At 43.1% G+C, this 15,867-nt stretch overlaps 1 protein-coding gene across 7 annotated transcripts in view; it reads right to left on the reverse strand.

Annotated features, from left to right (window-relative positions):
• grin2bb (glutamate receptor, ionotropic, N-methyl D-aspartate 2B, genome duplicate b) overlaps window positions 1-15,867 on the reverse strand; it is a 107,299-nt gene that overhangs the window by 40,202 nt on the left and 51,230 nt on the right. For all 7 annotated transcript variants that reach the window (XM_069665905.1, XM_069665907.1, XM_069665904.1 and 4 more), the window contains 3 exons: window positions 8,207-8,350; window positions 6,294-6,564; window positions 2,858-3,050 (listed from right to left, as the gene is read on the reverse strand). In XM_069665905.1, coding sequence (XP_069522006.1) covers window positions 2,858-3,050; window positions 6,294-6,564; window positions 8,207-8,350 — 608 coding nt within the window. The remainder of the gene's footprint in view (window positions 1-2,857; window positions 3,051-6,293; window positions 6,565-8,206; window positions 8,351-15,867) is intronic.

Genomic DNA, 15,867 nt, shown 5'->3' on the forward strand with positions numbered 1-15,867 from the left:
TTACATTATTATTATAATTATTACTATCATTATTATTTTAATTGGATTTAATATTAAGTTCTCATTATACTTTATTCAGGGCTTTTGATAGTTATTTCGATATAAACGTCATTGTAATTATGTTTATTAAGACAACGTTCATGAGGAATGAGTAAAACATTACAATGTGAATGACAGTACTTTGATAAACCCGTTTGGTGTCTGTCTGACACTTCATTAAGTTTAATGAATCATGATGAATAAGACAGAAGTCTCATCACTTCCTTGTGGGGGGTGTCAAGGCTTTTTTCAGCCAATAGGTGCTTCACTCAAACAGAGCAAGTCGTTTCCCATCATGCACGGCGTTGTGCAGTCGGTGGAGAGCAACTGCGGTGCCTGGCCCTGAAAACTGCAGCCGCCTCGCTCCCGCGGGACTTCAAAGCCTCGCGCAGTCGGGTTTTCAGAGCAAGTCGGACAACAATCTAACCGTCATGCAATATGCTTGGCGAGGCGGTGATCGATTCTGCGCAGGCCTCGCTCATCTCGAACAAGCCTATTTTCTGTATCAAAATAAATTTCAAAGCCGATAAAAGTAGGTGAACATGGCTCATTGCTTTTTCATCTGACATATATTTTTCAAAGGGAAAGATAGTCCTTCCTGGACCTGGGCTCAAACTCAAAGCAATATTTAATCAAAATCACAGATTGTTTATTTGAAGACAAAGGATCTGTGCTGCAGGCAAACCTGTTTATTTTGAAGGGCACTTTGTGGCCTTATCCAAAGCCTTTGATCCTCACTCAACTGACCCTTAACGAAACCCTACCATCACTCAGCTACTGAAGCCACTTCAGCCAGCTTTCCATTCCCACACAGCACATATAGAGCGTACAATGATAGCAGACTTACCATCTATATAACAAGTCACTTCGAAATAAGTGGCTCCATGATGTCATGCTGGAGTAAACCAAAGCCCACCTGGCAAACACTGATTCTGTCCGCTGAAAAGACAACAGCCCCCAGCAGATTCTGAAAACTGTTGCTAGCGTGAGCACCAAAACACCACGGCTGAAAACTCAATCGAAAGCGGACTTTTGAATATTTTGATTTAAAACAAAAGAACCGGCGCTGGTTTAGCTCTGCGGCTAAATGGCGCGGCCCATTTACAGAGGCTACAGTCCTCGATGCAGCAGCCCCAGGTTCAACTGCCACCCTCGGCCCTTTGCTGCGTGTCATCCCCCACTCTCTCTCTTCCCCTGTTTCCAACACTGTCACCTCATTTAATAAAGAACGAAAAAAAGAACCCTGCAAAGTGTCTTAAATATCACATGATAGGTGCAAATACAGTATTATGTCCTTCTTAAGCAGTGGTTCTCAAAGTGGGTCAGCGAAATAATTATAATGAATTATAATAAATTCTAAACTTGTGCTGTGTCATTAGACCAATTTGGACCAATAGAAACTGACATGCTTGCGACGCATCATCTGTCATGCTCAACTCACTCAGGTCGCGGCGAACCGTTCCTGCGGTTGTCTTACTGCTGTTCATTTTCTGAAAGCTTTTAAGATCATTCACTCGAAAAGTATAAAAGCTGTCAAGTCCACAAGCAGTGTGAATAAAAATGACCCTCTGTTTTAAAGTATATAAGTGGTATTAACATGATTCAAATCGACGATGATGTTTTTATGAAACAGATCTGCAGTATTTAGGTTGATACGTTTTACAATACAAATAGTTCCAATGGCCTCGAAGGGCCTGATCAGACAGGACGCGTTTTAGCATTGTTTTCAATGAGAGGCTCTTTGCGCGCTGCTTTTGCTTTGCAGAGCGCCTCGCTTTTTTCTGCTCTGTGCACCTCGCGTTTTTGAGGAAACGCTCCGAGCGCCTCGAGTTGAAAAAACTTCAACTCAAAGCAGAAAAGCTCCCGACGTCATGGGCGTTTATTCTCATTGTCCAATCGGATGAGAGGAGAGGCGAGCCTTCTGTCAGTTTACAATGTAACGGTTAGGTTAATGACAGCTAATGATTCGGTGGTTGCCTTGACAACAGTAGGAAAAAAAAGCTGCCCCCAGCTGCTAAAACGCGCTCTGTCTGATCGGGTGTTTACTTCCACAGAAAAGGCAGTGCGGTGCGCCTCGCGTTTTACAGCCTGCAAAGCGCGTTCTGTCTGATCGGGCCCTAAGAGTGCAAATGGTAGGAAGCATGTGCTTAATTGCTGTTATGATTATGAGGGTGTCCTTGGGAAATGGGTCAAAAAGTTTGAGAACCCCTGTTCTAAAGGACGCCAACGCCAACAGGTCCCATCAGCAGCTGAAGATAAGGAGCAACTGTCATTCAGATGAATGACAGGGCTGTGTTTTTTATCATACAGTGCTGTTTGTTGTTTGACGGCTCGAGTGTTAATATCAAGTTCCAAAAAAAACAGTCCTTGGATGGTTTGAATGCTTACTATAACAAAGACATACTTGGACAAGTAACACAGCGGTTAGATTAAAGTGTTAATCTTCATGTTTTCAAACATTAGCTACACTTTCCCAAGTGAAATGGACGTCAGGATGAGGAATCACTGACGGTGCAAACGCATCACACTTTCATCACAATCAACACAAATGTGGCTGGAGTTTCTGAGGTGTAAACTTCCACCAATCAAACAGAGCGGGAAGTAGCTGCTAATGTTGTAAAGGAGATAAACCCACAGTTTGATCCATACCTTACACTTTGGCTCTGTGTTTCTAGCCCTATCCAAAGCTTGGCAGGCCTGTCATAATTCACTAAAAGTTTAAAATATAAGGTGACAAATGTTCAGGGGCATGGTTTTGTGGACACATTTTCAGTATTGTTTACCGATCTTTACACACATCCACCAAGCATTGACTCACTTCAGTATCTCCTTGGAGTGGCCGGTGTTGGAGCTCTTTTTGTCAGGTGTCCCGAGGCAGCTCGACTTCTGCAGGGTGTGTGGCCCCCGGTCCAGCATCATGGTGGAGGTCGCTGTGGCAATGACAGCCACTGCATCACGTACCCTTGCCTCGGTGTTGTAGTCCCATTCGTCATATGACACGGAGATAAGCCCTGGGAAAGAGAGAGAGAGTGAGGTGAGAAGAAGGGGTGTATTTCCATAGCGGGAAGAAAAAGTAGAAAGAAATGTGGAGAAAGGTGAAAAGGAAGGGGAGAGAGACGGAAAATGAGAGAAAGAGAGCGAGGACACAAATAGGCAGGCAGAGGCAGAGTGCAGTGAAAAATATCCGAAGGGCGGAGAGATACACAGAAATTAAAACATTTTAGAGGAAGCTTGAAAACAGCCAAACACAGAATTAAGGCTGCAATCATACCTACAATGTTTTAATTTGTCCCAGAGGGGAGCTATTTAGTTTGCTCTTTACAAAATAAACGCTCATAAAGGTTGAAAACACATGAAAAAATAGCTTAATATGAGCATGAGACCACGATCATCCCCCAGTTTATTTCGTTCTGCTCGACTCCTCAAGGAACTGCTGGCTATCAGATGTCAGCATGCATTTCTCACACCCAGAGCAGAGCACAGATGTGAAATTGTGGTTTCCTTTTTCTACCTTCCAAAGCAAATTCTTCAAACACAGCGCTTGAAAAGATGCAAGAAGAATCCACTGCAATATGACACAGTGGTGTCTTCCCTGTCTGACCTGATTCCCTGGAGAGATATTTCTAAAACAAAGTTGGGAATGTTCTTAATGATGAGCCCCAGCGAGGCAAAATCCCAGAACTATTATTAGAACAGGATATAAAAGCAAAGCTCGGCGGTCCACATTTATCTCACAGTTATGTGAGGTATTGCGTAATAGGTTGACATAAAATTATCATACATGACAAAATAAACTCCTAAATAAAGTCCTTACTGGAGGTTAGCAGGGATCTGTATGCAGGCAGCATGACTGCCACATCCTACTGCAAATACACCGGGAGGACATTTGCATATGCAAACAAGCCCATCTGTCAATTGTGTCCACATTTCAGTACAAAGTTTTTCTGAAAGCTTCATATTGAAAAACCATAAAGTCATACAGATTTCAGCGTTTTGTTAAACAACAGTGAAGCATTGGAGTTTCATTATATGAGTCTTGTACATCTGATTTAACGTGTGACCTCTAACCCCCTGATTCAGGGTCAAAAAATCACGACCTCTGCTTAAATCAAGTAAAGGATTGATAATGACCCTCCTTACTGATATGAATTTGTGATATCAGTTCCTGACATGTTAACTGATAGTTTTATTGATAGTTTTATAACAAGGACACTGTATTCTCCGGTGCTTCCAAAAACATTACAATGAATGAGACTGAGGCCATGTCCACACGGAGACGGAGCCGACTTCGTTTTGAAAAAGTTTTCAGTAAACACGGCGCCGTCTCAGGAAATGTTTGTGTCCCCACGAAACCGCTGAAACGCTGTAATATATACAACCGGCCTGTGGGTGGCGCTGTAACGCAGCCACACAAATACAACAAACCGCAGAAGAAGAAATAGAGCACGCGTATAAGTGTAACAACAAAGAAGAAACACAAGCAAAAGACGGTGGTGGTGGTGGGGTTAGCGCATGCGCGACGTACGGAGGCGGCGCAATTCAAGAAAGATCCGTATAGGCTGTACACACGGAAACGCCAGGGTGGCGTTTAGGGATTTATCCACTGAGGGAGGCGGTTTAAAAAATGTGCGTATACGGGCTCCTGAAATGCCGGTTCCGTGTGGCCGAAACGACCATACGACAAAAAACTTTGGCGTTTAGTCCGAAACCCGTCTCCGTGTGGACATTAGTGCCTTGACGCTGGTTTTTCAGACCCGGGAAGACCCACGTATAGATGCCGATTGTCTCTGTTCCCATTGCCAGTGGAGTATACTCCTGTCGGTCTCTTTTCTGCTGCGTCACCGTCTGACGTCACAAACGCGCCCGAAACAGTGAAGATGTTACGGTGGTTAGGTCTTTATTGTATCTATTACTCATTCAGTCTGTTTATCAAACTCAGCGCCGACAAATTTGGAACAATGTTTGAGCGCTGCTCGGACAGAGAATGGTTGAATTTGTAGCTGAGATGACGAGTTACCGACTGACCATAGCATCGCACTGGTAAGAGGTAGTAGGTTAGCGTGTTGACTCAGGTTTTGTGTTCCCATCACTACCGATCGGAGCCGAGGCAATAATTACCCGGGTCTACTACAGAGTCATTTGACCTGGGTCTGAATGCCGAATGTAGCCTTTCCCACTACGCAAAAAAGTGTTGGCGGGTGTTAGCGTTTTGTTTAACCAGTGGGAAAGCGACTTAAGGGTACCAGCAGAAACTGACATCAGTTTCAGCCCCAAAATTAAAATCTGTGAACGTCTCTGTGTGAAACTCATTAAGATCACTCATACAGAGGGTAACCTGGGGTTCAGGAATATTATGGCTCTTAAAAAATGTAAAAAGTTGACAGCAAGCAGTGACGACTACTGTGAAGAAAGCAGGGCATCCCTGACAGCATCTGGATTACAGTTTTTAAATTTCATACGCCCTGGGTTGGACGTGGCGAGAGCTACTAGTTGAGATTACTTTACAGTTAAAAAGAGCTCGGTAGCAAAAGAGTGAGACAGTGTCGCACATTATCTACAGAAAAATGTGTGTTTGTGTGTCCCAAAATAAATGAGATGATCCACCCTGCAACAGCATGCAGAGGTTTCAATCTCTAAAGCAGCTCTAACTGAGTAAGAGAGACAGAGAGAGGTCTTCTGCTCTAATTTGTTTGCGTTATGATTAATAACAAAGCTTGAAAATTATAATAGTGACATAATGTTTAAAATGTGACAAGTGGCTCTTAATTAGCTTTTTTGTCTGAAGAATTAATGAGCTGTATTTAAGCAGTCAGTAGTGGTGTAATACATTCAGCATATCAGATCTCTGAATAAATCCTACCACTGGTGTGAGGCTCGTTTCACTGGAATATTTTGGACCCGTCTTTAGTGTTAGGCCGGTTGTAAATCTGTAACTGAAAATAAAGACTGATCAGTGACACCTGCAGACCAGTGGCACTGAACGACTAAATCACTGCTTGTGGTTTGTTAACAATATTGACTCGTGAGTAATGTGATGCTGTTGTTTGTCTTAGCAACTATCCTGACCCTAAATGATGAATTTGCAGAAATGGTTTCCACACTAAGAACATAGTCTGAGCTCTGCAACAGGCCAGATTTTATGCTACAGCAGGTTTTTTTATATTGTTTGTTCACTCGGAATTCATAGCAAACTATCTTTCTTTGGATAGTCAAGCACAAGATTGCTTAAACCGGACCCTGGTGATTGTGTGTACCTGTGGGGAAGACAGTGGGAACATGGTCTGCATCTCCAGCCACCAGCGAGGGGACGATCCAGGTGAAGCCGTAACCTGTGAGGCCCACAGAATGAGCCACCTCGAAGATAGTGGAGGCCTCCTCCTTTGTGCAGTAGAGCAGGATCACCGGACTCTGCAGTTTCTTCAGCTGATTCTGGATCTTCGAGTCTCCATCATCCACTGACATGTCCAATAGCAGGACTTCTTGTAGCTCCCAGCCTACGAAGCTGTTCTCGATGGTGCTGCGGACCTGGACAGGAAAAAGGAGATTTTTGTAAGAAGTGTAGGCTGCACACATACAGGGGAGTTGTTAAGGAGAGATACTGGAACAAAACTGACTGAGATGTCTCCTCCTCCAGCTCCCAGATTGCAAAACTGTTCTGTCTTAACACGTCTTCTGGGAGTAGGACGCAGTGGTTTTTTTTTTTTTAAATGCAAAAGAGCAAGATTAGGTAATCTGTTTTCCTAAATCTGCAGGCTATATCAGCACGTACGCAAAGAGACACACACAGGAAGATTTTCTGTTTGTTTCAAGCACAGCCCCACATGGTTAATAGATTAAGAGCAGCGATTTTTAGGATTGTGGAATCTTTATTTATAGATGACATTTAGATGAAAGACACATATTCGTTTCTGTTTTGTGTTTTAGGGTCACAGAGTAATAGCTGCTCCTCGAGGAAATCAATGCAACAGGAGTTATTCAAGCTGTGTAACAGGCAGAGCAAAGAACAGTATGCTAAGTATATCCCGTAACAACACTGATTTGCTTCTCTATTGAAAGAAGAAGAGGAAACCTTAAATCTTTTATGCTGTATGTTCTATATCGTCTTAGAGATTTATGACGCTGGTATAACTGGCTGCTCAAATATAGAAAGCTTTTCTCACTGCTGAGATCCTCACCATCGGGGCTTTGAGCTTGTTTTCAACATATATTCAGTGTATATTTTACAGATATAAAGAACAGCAGGGATAGTAAACTAAAGCAGTTGATAATAGACTCTAAACATCACAGTATATGCTGTATATTGAACGTAACACCCCTCAGGGGAGTACAACCACCAAATATCCTTATTCATAACCACCATTAGATGATTTTTTCAGTTTAAACCAGATTGTTACTTAACTTTGTTCAAAGGAAATCACTGACATTTCTGCACTAATACTAAGAAATACAATTAGCCGACTTTCAAAAAACGTTTTATTCTTCTTCAGACGTGTGTCTGATGTTCAAAGTTGCTCAGGATCTCATACCATCCCCTTTGGAGAGTCTGTTCTCAGCCCTGGAGATAAGGAGGCGGCTGGAGCCTCACTGAGGGGCTGCATTCAAAGAGACATGCTCGGCCAATCTGCTTTTTCCATTAAAGCAATCAGAAATGGAACTCGCGTCCCACTTATATCAGTCGCTGCCAAACCTTATCATTTTTTTTTCAAAAGCCTGAAATTATGGCTTGGAACCAGACAGTCGTGTCCTCAGAAAGAGTTGCTGTTGTTAGGAGCATTTCTTCCATTGTGCACGGCGCTCGCTGAATAAACATGAAATAAATAATAAAAAGGAAAGACGCTCGTATTATCAAAGGATAAGAAAACAATGTGAAAATACAGTACGGGTCTGACCTTTTGTAATGGGCCCCAGGAAGATGAAAGCAATAATACCTAATGTGCCTGAGACCCAGAGTGAAAGTGACTCTCTCACTGAGTAATAATAAGTATCCTGCTGCTACAGGACACCTATTATCAAAGGAATACATTTATCTTTGCAGGTTATTTTATTTGCAAGTATAAATGTAGTGTGATGAATACACAGCTACAGCTGTGTGTCCATAGATCCACTGCTTACAGCACATTCTGTATAATATCTGTATAGAAGTGTCTGTTTGTGTTTTTTTTTTTACCTTGTTGATAAAGTCCTCGTAGCCGGGGTAGTACGAGGTGACTATGGAGAAGATGTACCAGTCATACTCCTCCATGATGTTCAACATGACGGAGGCCTGCTGCTCGATGGACGGACCAAACTGGAAAAACATGGAGTGGTCGTCCTGGAAACCAAAGACATGGAGCCAATAAGCAACCAAGGTCATGAGTCATACAGCATGAGAGAGAAACTGGAAGGTAGGACACGGATGATTATGGAGCGTGTCCAGCTACTGCTCGCCTCAGGAACAAATACGGTGCTGTTTATAGCTCAGAGTTGTGCAGCCTGAGTATTTTCCACACCAAATAATATGCAAGAATTACACATATTTTATATTAATCTACAAGATGCCTTTAGGTCTATGCAATGACGATAAAGGTTTTCCACTAGCTAACAATATTCAAATCCATACAAGGTTCATTTTCAAAGCCATGTTTGCACGTTCAGCAAGCTGCACAGACAAGAACATGTAAGATGGCCACCAATTTAATTATATGAAGAGGATGTATCTTTCAAAATATAAGACAGAGAGACGAGACAAAGTAAGAACTAGAAGAAGTCTTGGAGCTACAGATGCCTGATGTCTGGTGCTATGGATTGGTCAAGGTCAGTCAACATTGTTACACTGCCAAGTAACTCATCGGGACATCGAAGTCAAGATGGATTATTCACAAACGTTAGTGACCGGAGGCGACGTGGAAGATGGGCCGTAATGAGAACAGCGTCGTGTCGGGGCTCCTCTGTGTACAGAGCGAAATATACAGTAGAAAGTTGACTGAGCTGACTGGAGGTGTCGGGTCATGCTGACTCACTGGAGGCTGTTATAGTAGCCTAGCATGTCTAATAGTCTACCGGTTAAAGAAATGTTGAAATGAATAGTTAAACGTTTTGGGAAATATGAAGAGTGTCAAATGAAAACATCAGTGTGTCATTAAATAGAGCTGCAGGATGCATATAGGCTAGCTTAGCTTAGAGACTTCAATCGGCGCATAGCTAGATTAGCTCTATCCAGAGTGAGGAGGTTACAGCCATGCTAGCAGCTCTGTGAGCTTGTAAATGGGCATGGCAGTTCTCTGAGCTACATGCTAACATCAGCATGCTAATGGGTTCCCAATGACAATGCTAACAAATATTTGACAGGTTCTTAAAGTACACCAGCTTAGTTTAATGTATAAGCATGCTAACATTTGCTAATTAGCAATAATCACAAGTTATAGACGAAAGGAAAAGACTATTAAAACTGTGAACCTCATGGGAAACGTCTGGCGCATATTTGAGTCGTTAGGGCTCATCTTCTGGGCGGAATGAATTTCTGCACAAAATTATAAACAGCAATCCATCCAGAGACATTTCATTAAAAAAACTACTGTGAACCAAATCCTGGCACTACAGTACGATACAGAAACACCAAAGTGAGGATGTAGAGTAGGATTCATTCTTTGGGCACCATGAATGTTTGCATGAGATTATAAAGAGGAATCTGTGTGGACTGACAGGGCTATAATTAAAATCATCTTTAAAGTAATAATCTCAAAGATTTTCTTTTAAATAAATGTCTGTTAAGTCACTATTTACCGATGAAAGCCTTTGCATTTGCAGTATATAGTAGTATTATGGACTGGGTGTCTGTGGCAACTTTCGCGGAAAAAATCACAAGCAGCGCCCAGATAGTGACGCGTTTTCCATCACCCAGCAGTGGTTGGTCTGTCAGAGAGGGTAGGCGGAGCTAAGCGGCTGCTTTTTCTGGTCTCTGCAAGTGTTGCAAGTAAACAGTAATCTACTATGGCTGAACAAACAAAGACAAGATCGATGACTACAGATACAACTTCAACAAGAAGTGAAAATCCAAAGAAAAAGAAACAAATTCGACGCTCAGATGAAGGCAAACAGTCTAAAAAGGAAAGCGACCGTCAGCGAGGAAAATCAAGAGTTAAAACCGGAGCCAACCGTGGACGTCACACATGCGACACTGTTGGAAAGTTTGCTCCCGCAATTACCGCTTATCGCCATAGGTGCCGCCAAAGAGAAAGAAACCGATATCGTTGAGATTACCACTTTAAGTGCATCACATTTGCTCTTTATTTATTCTGTGGTTAAGATAAAGATTGTGTATAAACTCGAGGTGAAATCAATGACCTTCTGCATGTCACAGCTTGATTAATGAGGGCTACTCCGCAGGCTTTTTCATCAATTATGTCTCACTCGCGTCACTTGTCTTGAACTTTAATTAAAAAATAAAAGGTTACATTAAAAACTCGTTCCTCAGTGATCGTCTCCTCTAGATTAACCTACACTCTGTATATGTTCCCAATTACGTGTTCATGTGCATTCAGACACAAACGCATACTACGTGTAACTAACCACGTGTGCAATCGGTCATACATGTTAGTCATGCCGAGGCTGAGCCGTCCTCGAGTGAGCTGAGCTACCTCCACTCCACATCAAAGCACACCCCCCTTCCACCAGGGACAGAAATGATCTGTTACCTACTTTTCACTGTAATGAGGTAATAACAGTGCAGTGTCAAGTGATGGCGGAGGGATTGGCAGCGGTGGAAACGAGGGGGGAAGGGGAGAGTGTGTGCGCGCAGGCGGAAACCTGATGTTTTACCTTTACTGACAGTGAACACACTCCGCTCTATTCGGGGAGGTAATGGAGGTTTTCTCACGCATGAAGACGGCTAATGCATCGTTCACCTCTGACCTCGCACCCATCATTGTGGAGCATATCAGCTTCATCATGCCGAGTTTATACATGATTGTAAGGCTACATATACATATACATAATAGGCCCAAACAATTACCCTACACTGAAATGATCACTCCATCAGTGGATCCTGGCATTTCCTTTAAGCATGATCATTATCTGTCCCTCCATCAGTTCGCCACACATTCACCTCCTCCTGTCTGTAAACGATGAAGACGCTGCTTATGTCGTTTTTCCTTCTTATCAACAAATCCAACAAAGATGAAAAAAAACAATCGAAAACAAGAGGTACTTCTAAGATAAGTATCTTTTCTTTATTTGGTTGAACTGACACCGCCTCTCTTCTCCGTCCCTCGGTTCCTCCGCTGCTCTAGATCCTGCTTTTTTCATTTCCTCTCTCTCACTTACTCAATCAGTATCCATTTCTCCTTCAACACCCTCTAAACTCCTCCTTCATCTTGTTATCGCTCTCCTGATTCTTTCTTTCTAAAAGTGGCCTCAGAGAGGTTTAATCACTTGTGAAACCAGAACCTGCCATTCAGTGGGATCGTGAGGTTACTACATACTTCATTCTCTCCTTCTTAGATTACAGCTAATCATCGTCTCATTCTTCCTTCTCTTTCATATCCAAATCAGCCCTATTTAATTTCTGTCCTTTATTCACACGGTATTAGTGTCAGTTTTTCTCTCCAACCCTTGCCGTATCTTTCCCCTCTTTGTTCTCTGTTTTACATTATGTCCTGCAGCTCCATTAGTTCCTATCACAGAGGTGTGAAGTGTCCTGCAGGCCGCAGTCTGTGTGTCATTACGTGAGCCGCCCGCCTTCGTGCCTGCTTGCTTCCCTGCCTGTCGTTTCTTATCATGCGCTGCTTAACCACGATCCCGAGAAAGAGGTTTCGTCACCTAATTTTCAAGCTCTGTTTTCGTGTCTGCTTTCTATAGGTTGCATGTTACTATCTTTGAGGTGGGTTACGGTTTGTTATTCGTGCTGTCAGACTGGGTTAGACAGTGAGAAAAATTACTGCAGGGACTGCAGGTTGACCGTGTATGAGCGTGTCTCTGTGGCTGTTACATAAAGGATGCTTCAGAAAGGAACAAAACAAGACTCAACTGAACAACAACTGAAAACCTTTTGGTTTAAGGTAATTAAACTTATATAAATCAAATCCGATTGTATAACATGATTTTTCATGAATCTGAGGATCTGTATGAAATAGAGCCACTCGTACATATCCTTGTTATCTGAGTGTGAGTGTTAATAAACTACGTTAGCTCTTCTTGATAAAGATACATGTAGCTGTGTCTGCATCCTTGGAAGGACGTGGCCTACGATGGATGAGTCGCTCCTAGCCGGACTGCTAAGGCCGGCCTGAAATGAGACGGTCTGGTCTATGGATGATTTGCATCAGCATTTGTTCCTTACCCTTGCGTCACCAAACGCCGCTCCGGTCGCCGGGCAACAGGTAGCTAGCTACCTAACTAGCCATCATAACTAACGCCACTTAACTTAACCTATTATTTTAAAGATAATTTGTTTCAAGGCCCCTTTGCTAGCTGTTCCAGTGGGTTGAAACCAAAAACTTTTACATGTAAAAGTGTATTCCTCGGCCGCTTAAGAGTCCGCCATCCCGTTTGAACTGGCACGCAATCTGGGGATACGTTGGGCCGCTGAGGATCTACCCAATGGATCCTTCCTGGCCCGGGAAAAGGCGGCTCATTTGTTGGCTGCATCTGAAGGAGCCTTTGAAATGGGACAGCCTTCGCCGCGCCGCTGTTATGCAAACGGCCTTCAAATACATCATTACATTACAGCTGTATACTACTACCCTTGTGTGCACGAGGTATGATTGTTATCATCGTCGTACAGCCTCGCTTACTACGTTGAATCCTAACTCTTTAAACAAACACCAAGAAACAAGCTGAGCTAACGTTAGCAGAAGCTTAGCTTGTGGCTGACATCACTTGTCTGCTGAAGAGTGAGCCCCGATGTTAAAAACCAAACAGCTTTATTGTTTTTAATGTTGTTTTTTTTTACCTTGAATGAACTGAAATACAGCCCCGGGATGGTGAAACATGTTGTTAGATGCAGGATGGGAGATATGGGAGAAAACATGCAAGGTGAGCTCTAAAGATGTGTTTAGAACACATAATATATCTGAGAGAACATATTGAGTGTCTGTTCCCTAAAGATATAAAAAGCCCAATAAGTGTAATAAGAGATAAGAGATGAGAACTACAGTATTGTTGTTTTTATAAATAGCCTTAAGAGTCTGGTTGAATGTTCAGTGTGACGTTTTGACCCTGTGTAAAAGATGTGGTTCTGTTTAATATCTGTCAAACAGCTTTAATCCATAAAGCATATAAGTCAGTATTTTCTGCAGAGCTTGGAGGGGAATTGGCGTCGTACTTATGCTGCCTTGCTTTTGGCTTTCTTTGAATTATTATGCTGGGATGACAAAGAGTTTAATTTTTTAATAAAAAAATAAATAATGCAAATTCAAAACATGGAATTAAAAAGAAGAGACTCCTATTCTGCAGATGCACTTGTTTTCAGCGGCAGGTCGTGACCAGTTAATGAATCACTGTCACGCTTTCCTTTGTTTCTTATCTCCAGTCACATTCCCCTCTTGCATCTTCCCACTGTTTCTCTCCCGTCCTGAGTCACATCAAACGCTGCTTTGGTGTTTTCAGCCTCAGCACAGGAATCTCAAAATAGTCCAGGTGTAGTGGCACTGAATCTGCAACAGTTCGCTGTGTGAATTAGCCTCCTAAAAAAAGGGCCTGTTAGAGGAGTGAATCACTTTGGGCGGCTATATTTAACCTTTGTGCTGATATGGCACCAGAGAGCCGGCTTAGTAACACAAACCTGTGTCTCACTCCTGCTCCCTGAGGTGCTGTAGTGATGCCTAACATGAGTATAACCTCCAGTTCAGACCGTGACTCCAAACTCTTGGTGAACTCACCGGAGGCCCGGCGGATGATGGAAATAGACAGTACACACTGGTCTATGTAAATAAAAGTTTTCTGTTTATACACAGATTGACTTCCTCTCACTGTCGTATTTAACCGAAACATGTCTGCAAGTGAAGCGTCAGGGGTTGTTTGCATTATTTAAACCCATTAAGACAGCGAGCATTAGCTGGTTTGATTGCGCTCAGATCGTCATGGACGATTCTGCGGATCCGAAGCCGACTCAGAGCCTGGCTCTGCAGCATCAGTGTGCAGTACTGTAGGAGAGCTGAGGGGAGCGGGCCTCGAGCAGGAGGGCTGAAAGGATTTGGCAACTCATCTCCATGTCATGCCAATGAAAGCCTGTCTCCAATTAGATTTGCAGAGGAAGAGCGACATATCAGCCCACTGCTCAACAAGCCCTGGTGGGAGAGGATTGGAGGGGAGAGAGAGAGACGGAGCGAGAGAGGAACAGGGAGGGAGGGAGAGTAAGTAAGAAGAAAGAGAGAGAAAGTGAGGAGGGAGGGGGGGTCTGTTAAGGCTGAGAGAGAGATAGAGAGAGTCTCGCTTGAGAAAACATCCAAACCCTCAGAAGTCACAGACAGGGGCTCACAAACACACACATAAAAACACACGCACAAGTGGTAGCATACACATCGTTCCCTCCGACACTCAGCTTTTTCCACTTCATCACACGCGTCTTTCTCCACCTTTCATCTTCCTCCCTCCGTCTATCTGTCCTCCTCGCAGTCTGAGCGCCGTCCCTGCTGCTGTCAGTCCCCCTTAGCGTGAGCCCAAACTGCTTCATCATCATGTTTCTAATCAAACACACACAGTGGCTTAATTAATCTCATATTCAGCTGTTTAATTATCAATGACCCTGTTTCCACGTCTCTTTCTCGGCCTCATTCGGTACACTTCATTTTAAACATCCCATAAAGCTCTGATTGAATTACTCTCCTGCTATTTTTGTCGAGGAAAAGATTTCAGAAGCGCTGGAATATGATTCACTCCCACAGCAGCCAGTTAGGCGAAGATAACGGCACAGATTTCTGCACTGGATGATCTTCTGGATACAAGGCTGCGTTTGAGAACATCAAATATGACGAGCAACAACAAGGGGGTTTAACTCTTTAATATATTGACGTGAAGTGTATGTTGTTGCAAGTGACCGTCACAAACAAACAATGCTGTGAAGCAGAAATGTCTTTGTAGCGTCTAACAGAGTGCGTTAGCTTCTGTTTGGGCTCCTTCACACGAGGCACCTGAAGCCACTTGGCAGAAACCACATATGACCAAACGTCCCTGAACACAACCTGCACCTCTATGTTGGAACCAAGCGGCAACCTCCGGTGTTGAAAAATGAAGCCAATGCGGAAGTGCAAAAAACTGCAGTTCCTCGAGTGGCCACTTGAGGCTCCAGAAAACAAGAAATAACATTACAGCAGGTGGGAAAATGCCCATTTTTACAGCAGAAATAAACATGTTTACAGCCTGGTACAAAAAACGGTTTTGTTATAAATAGCTAATTTCATTGTTCAAGATAACTGTACGGGGGGTGAATTTTTTTATAACACACTCGTTTTAATTATATTAAGCCTTAAATCATAGGGGCCGGATCACTTGATTGACAGGTGGATCCTGCTGGCTGTCTGCGAGACGTCAACACAGACACAGACACTGAGCTTAACTTCACCTGTTTGTGTTGTTGGAGACTTTTGGGGATTTTTTTCATTCAAAGTTTGGACAAATAATCTCTCTGTGGGACTTATGGAACTTTATGGCTGTGCAAGAAGTCTGAGCTCCAGCTTTTCGGTGAGTTAAATGTTAGTGTTATTGTATTGAAATATGTTTAGCACTAAGTAGCAGGTATACTGTGCTCCCTTTAGCTGCTTGTTAGCCTGTGAAGTGTTTATTTTTTTTAATCGTCAGTCAGTAAATAGGAGTCAGGAGTTGTTGGCGTTTCCCCGGAGAGATTACAGCGGA

The sequence above is a fragment of the Semicossyphus pulcher genome, unplaced genomic scaffold, assembly GCF_022749685.1.
Source record: "Semicossyphus pulcher isolate SPU_LCO1_2020_fin unplaced genomic scaffold, fSemPul1.0.p SCAF_17, whole genome shotgun sequence".
Taxonomy (NCBI): Eukaryota; Metazoa; Chordata; class Actinopteri; order Labriformes; family Labridae; genus Semicossyphus; species Semicossyphus pulcher.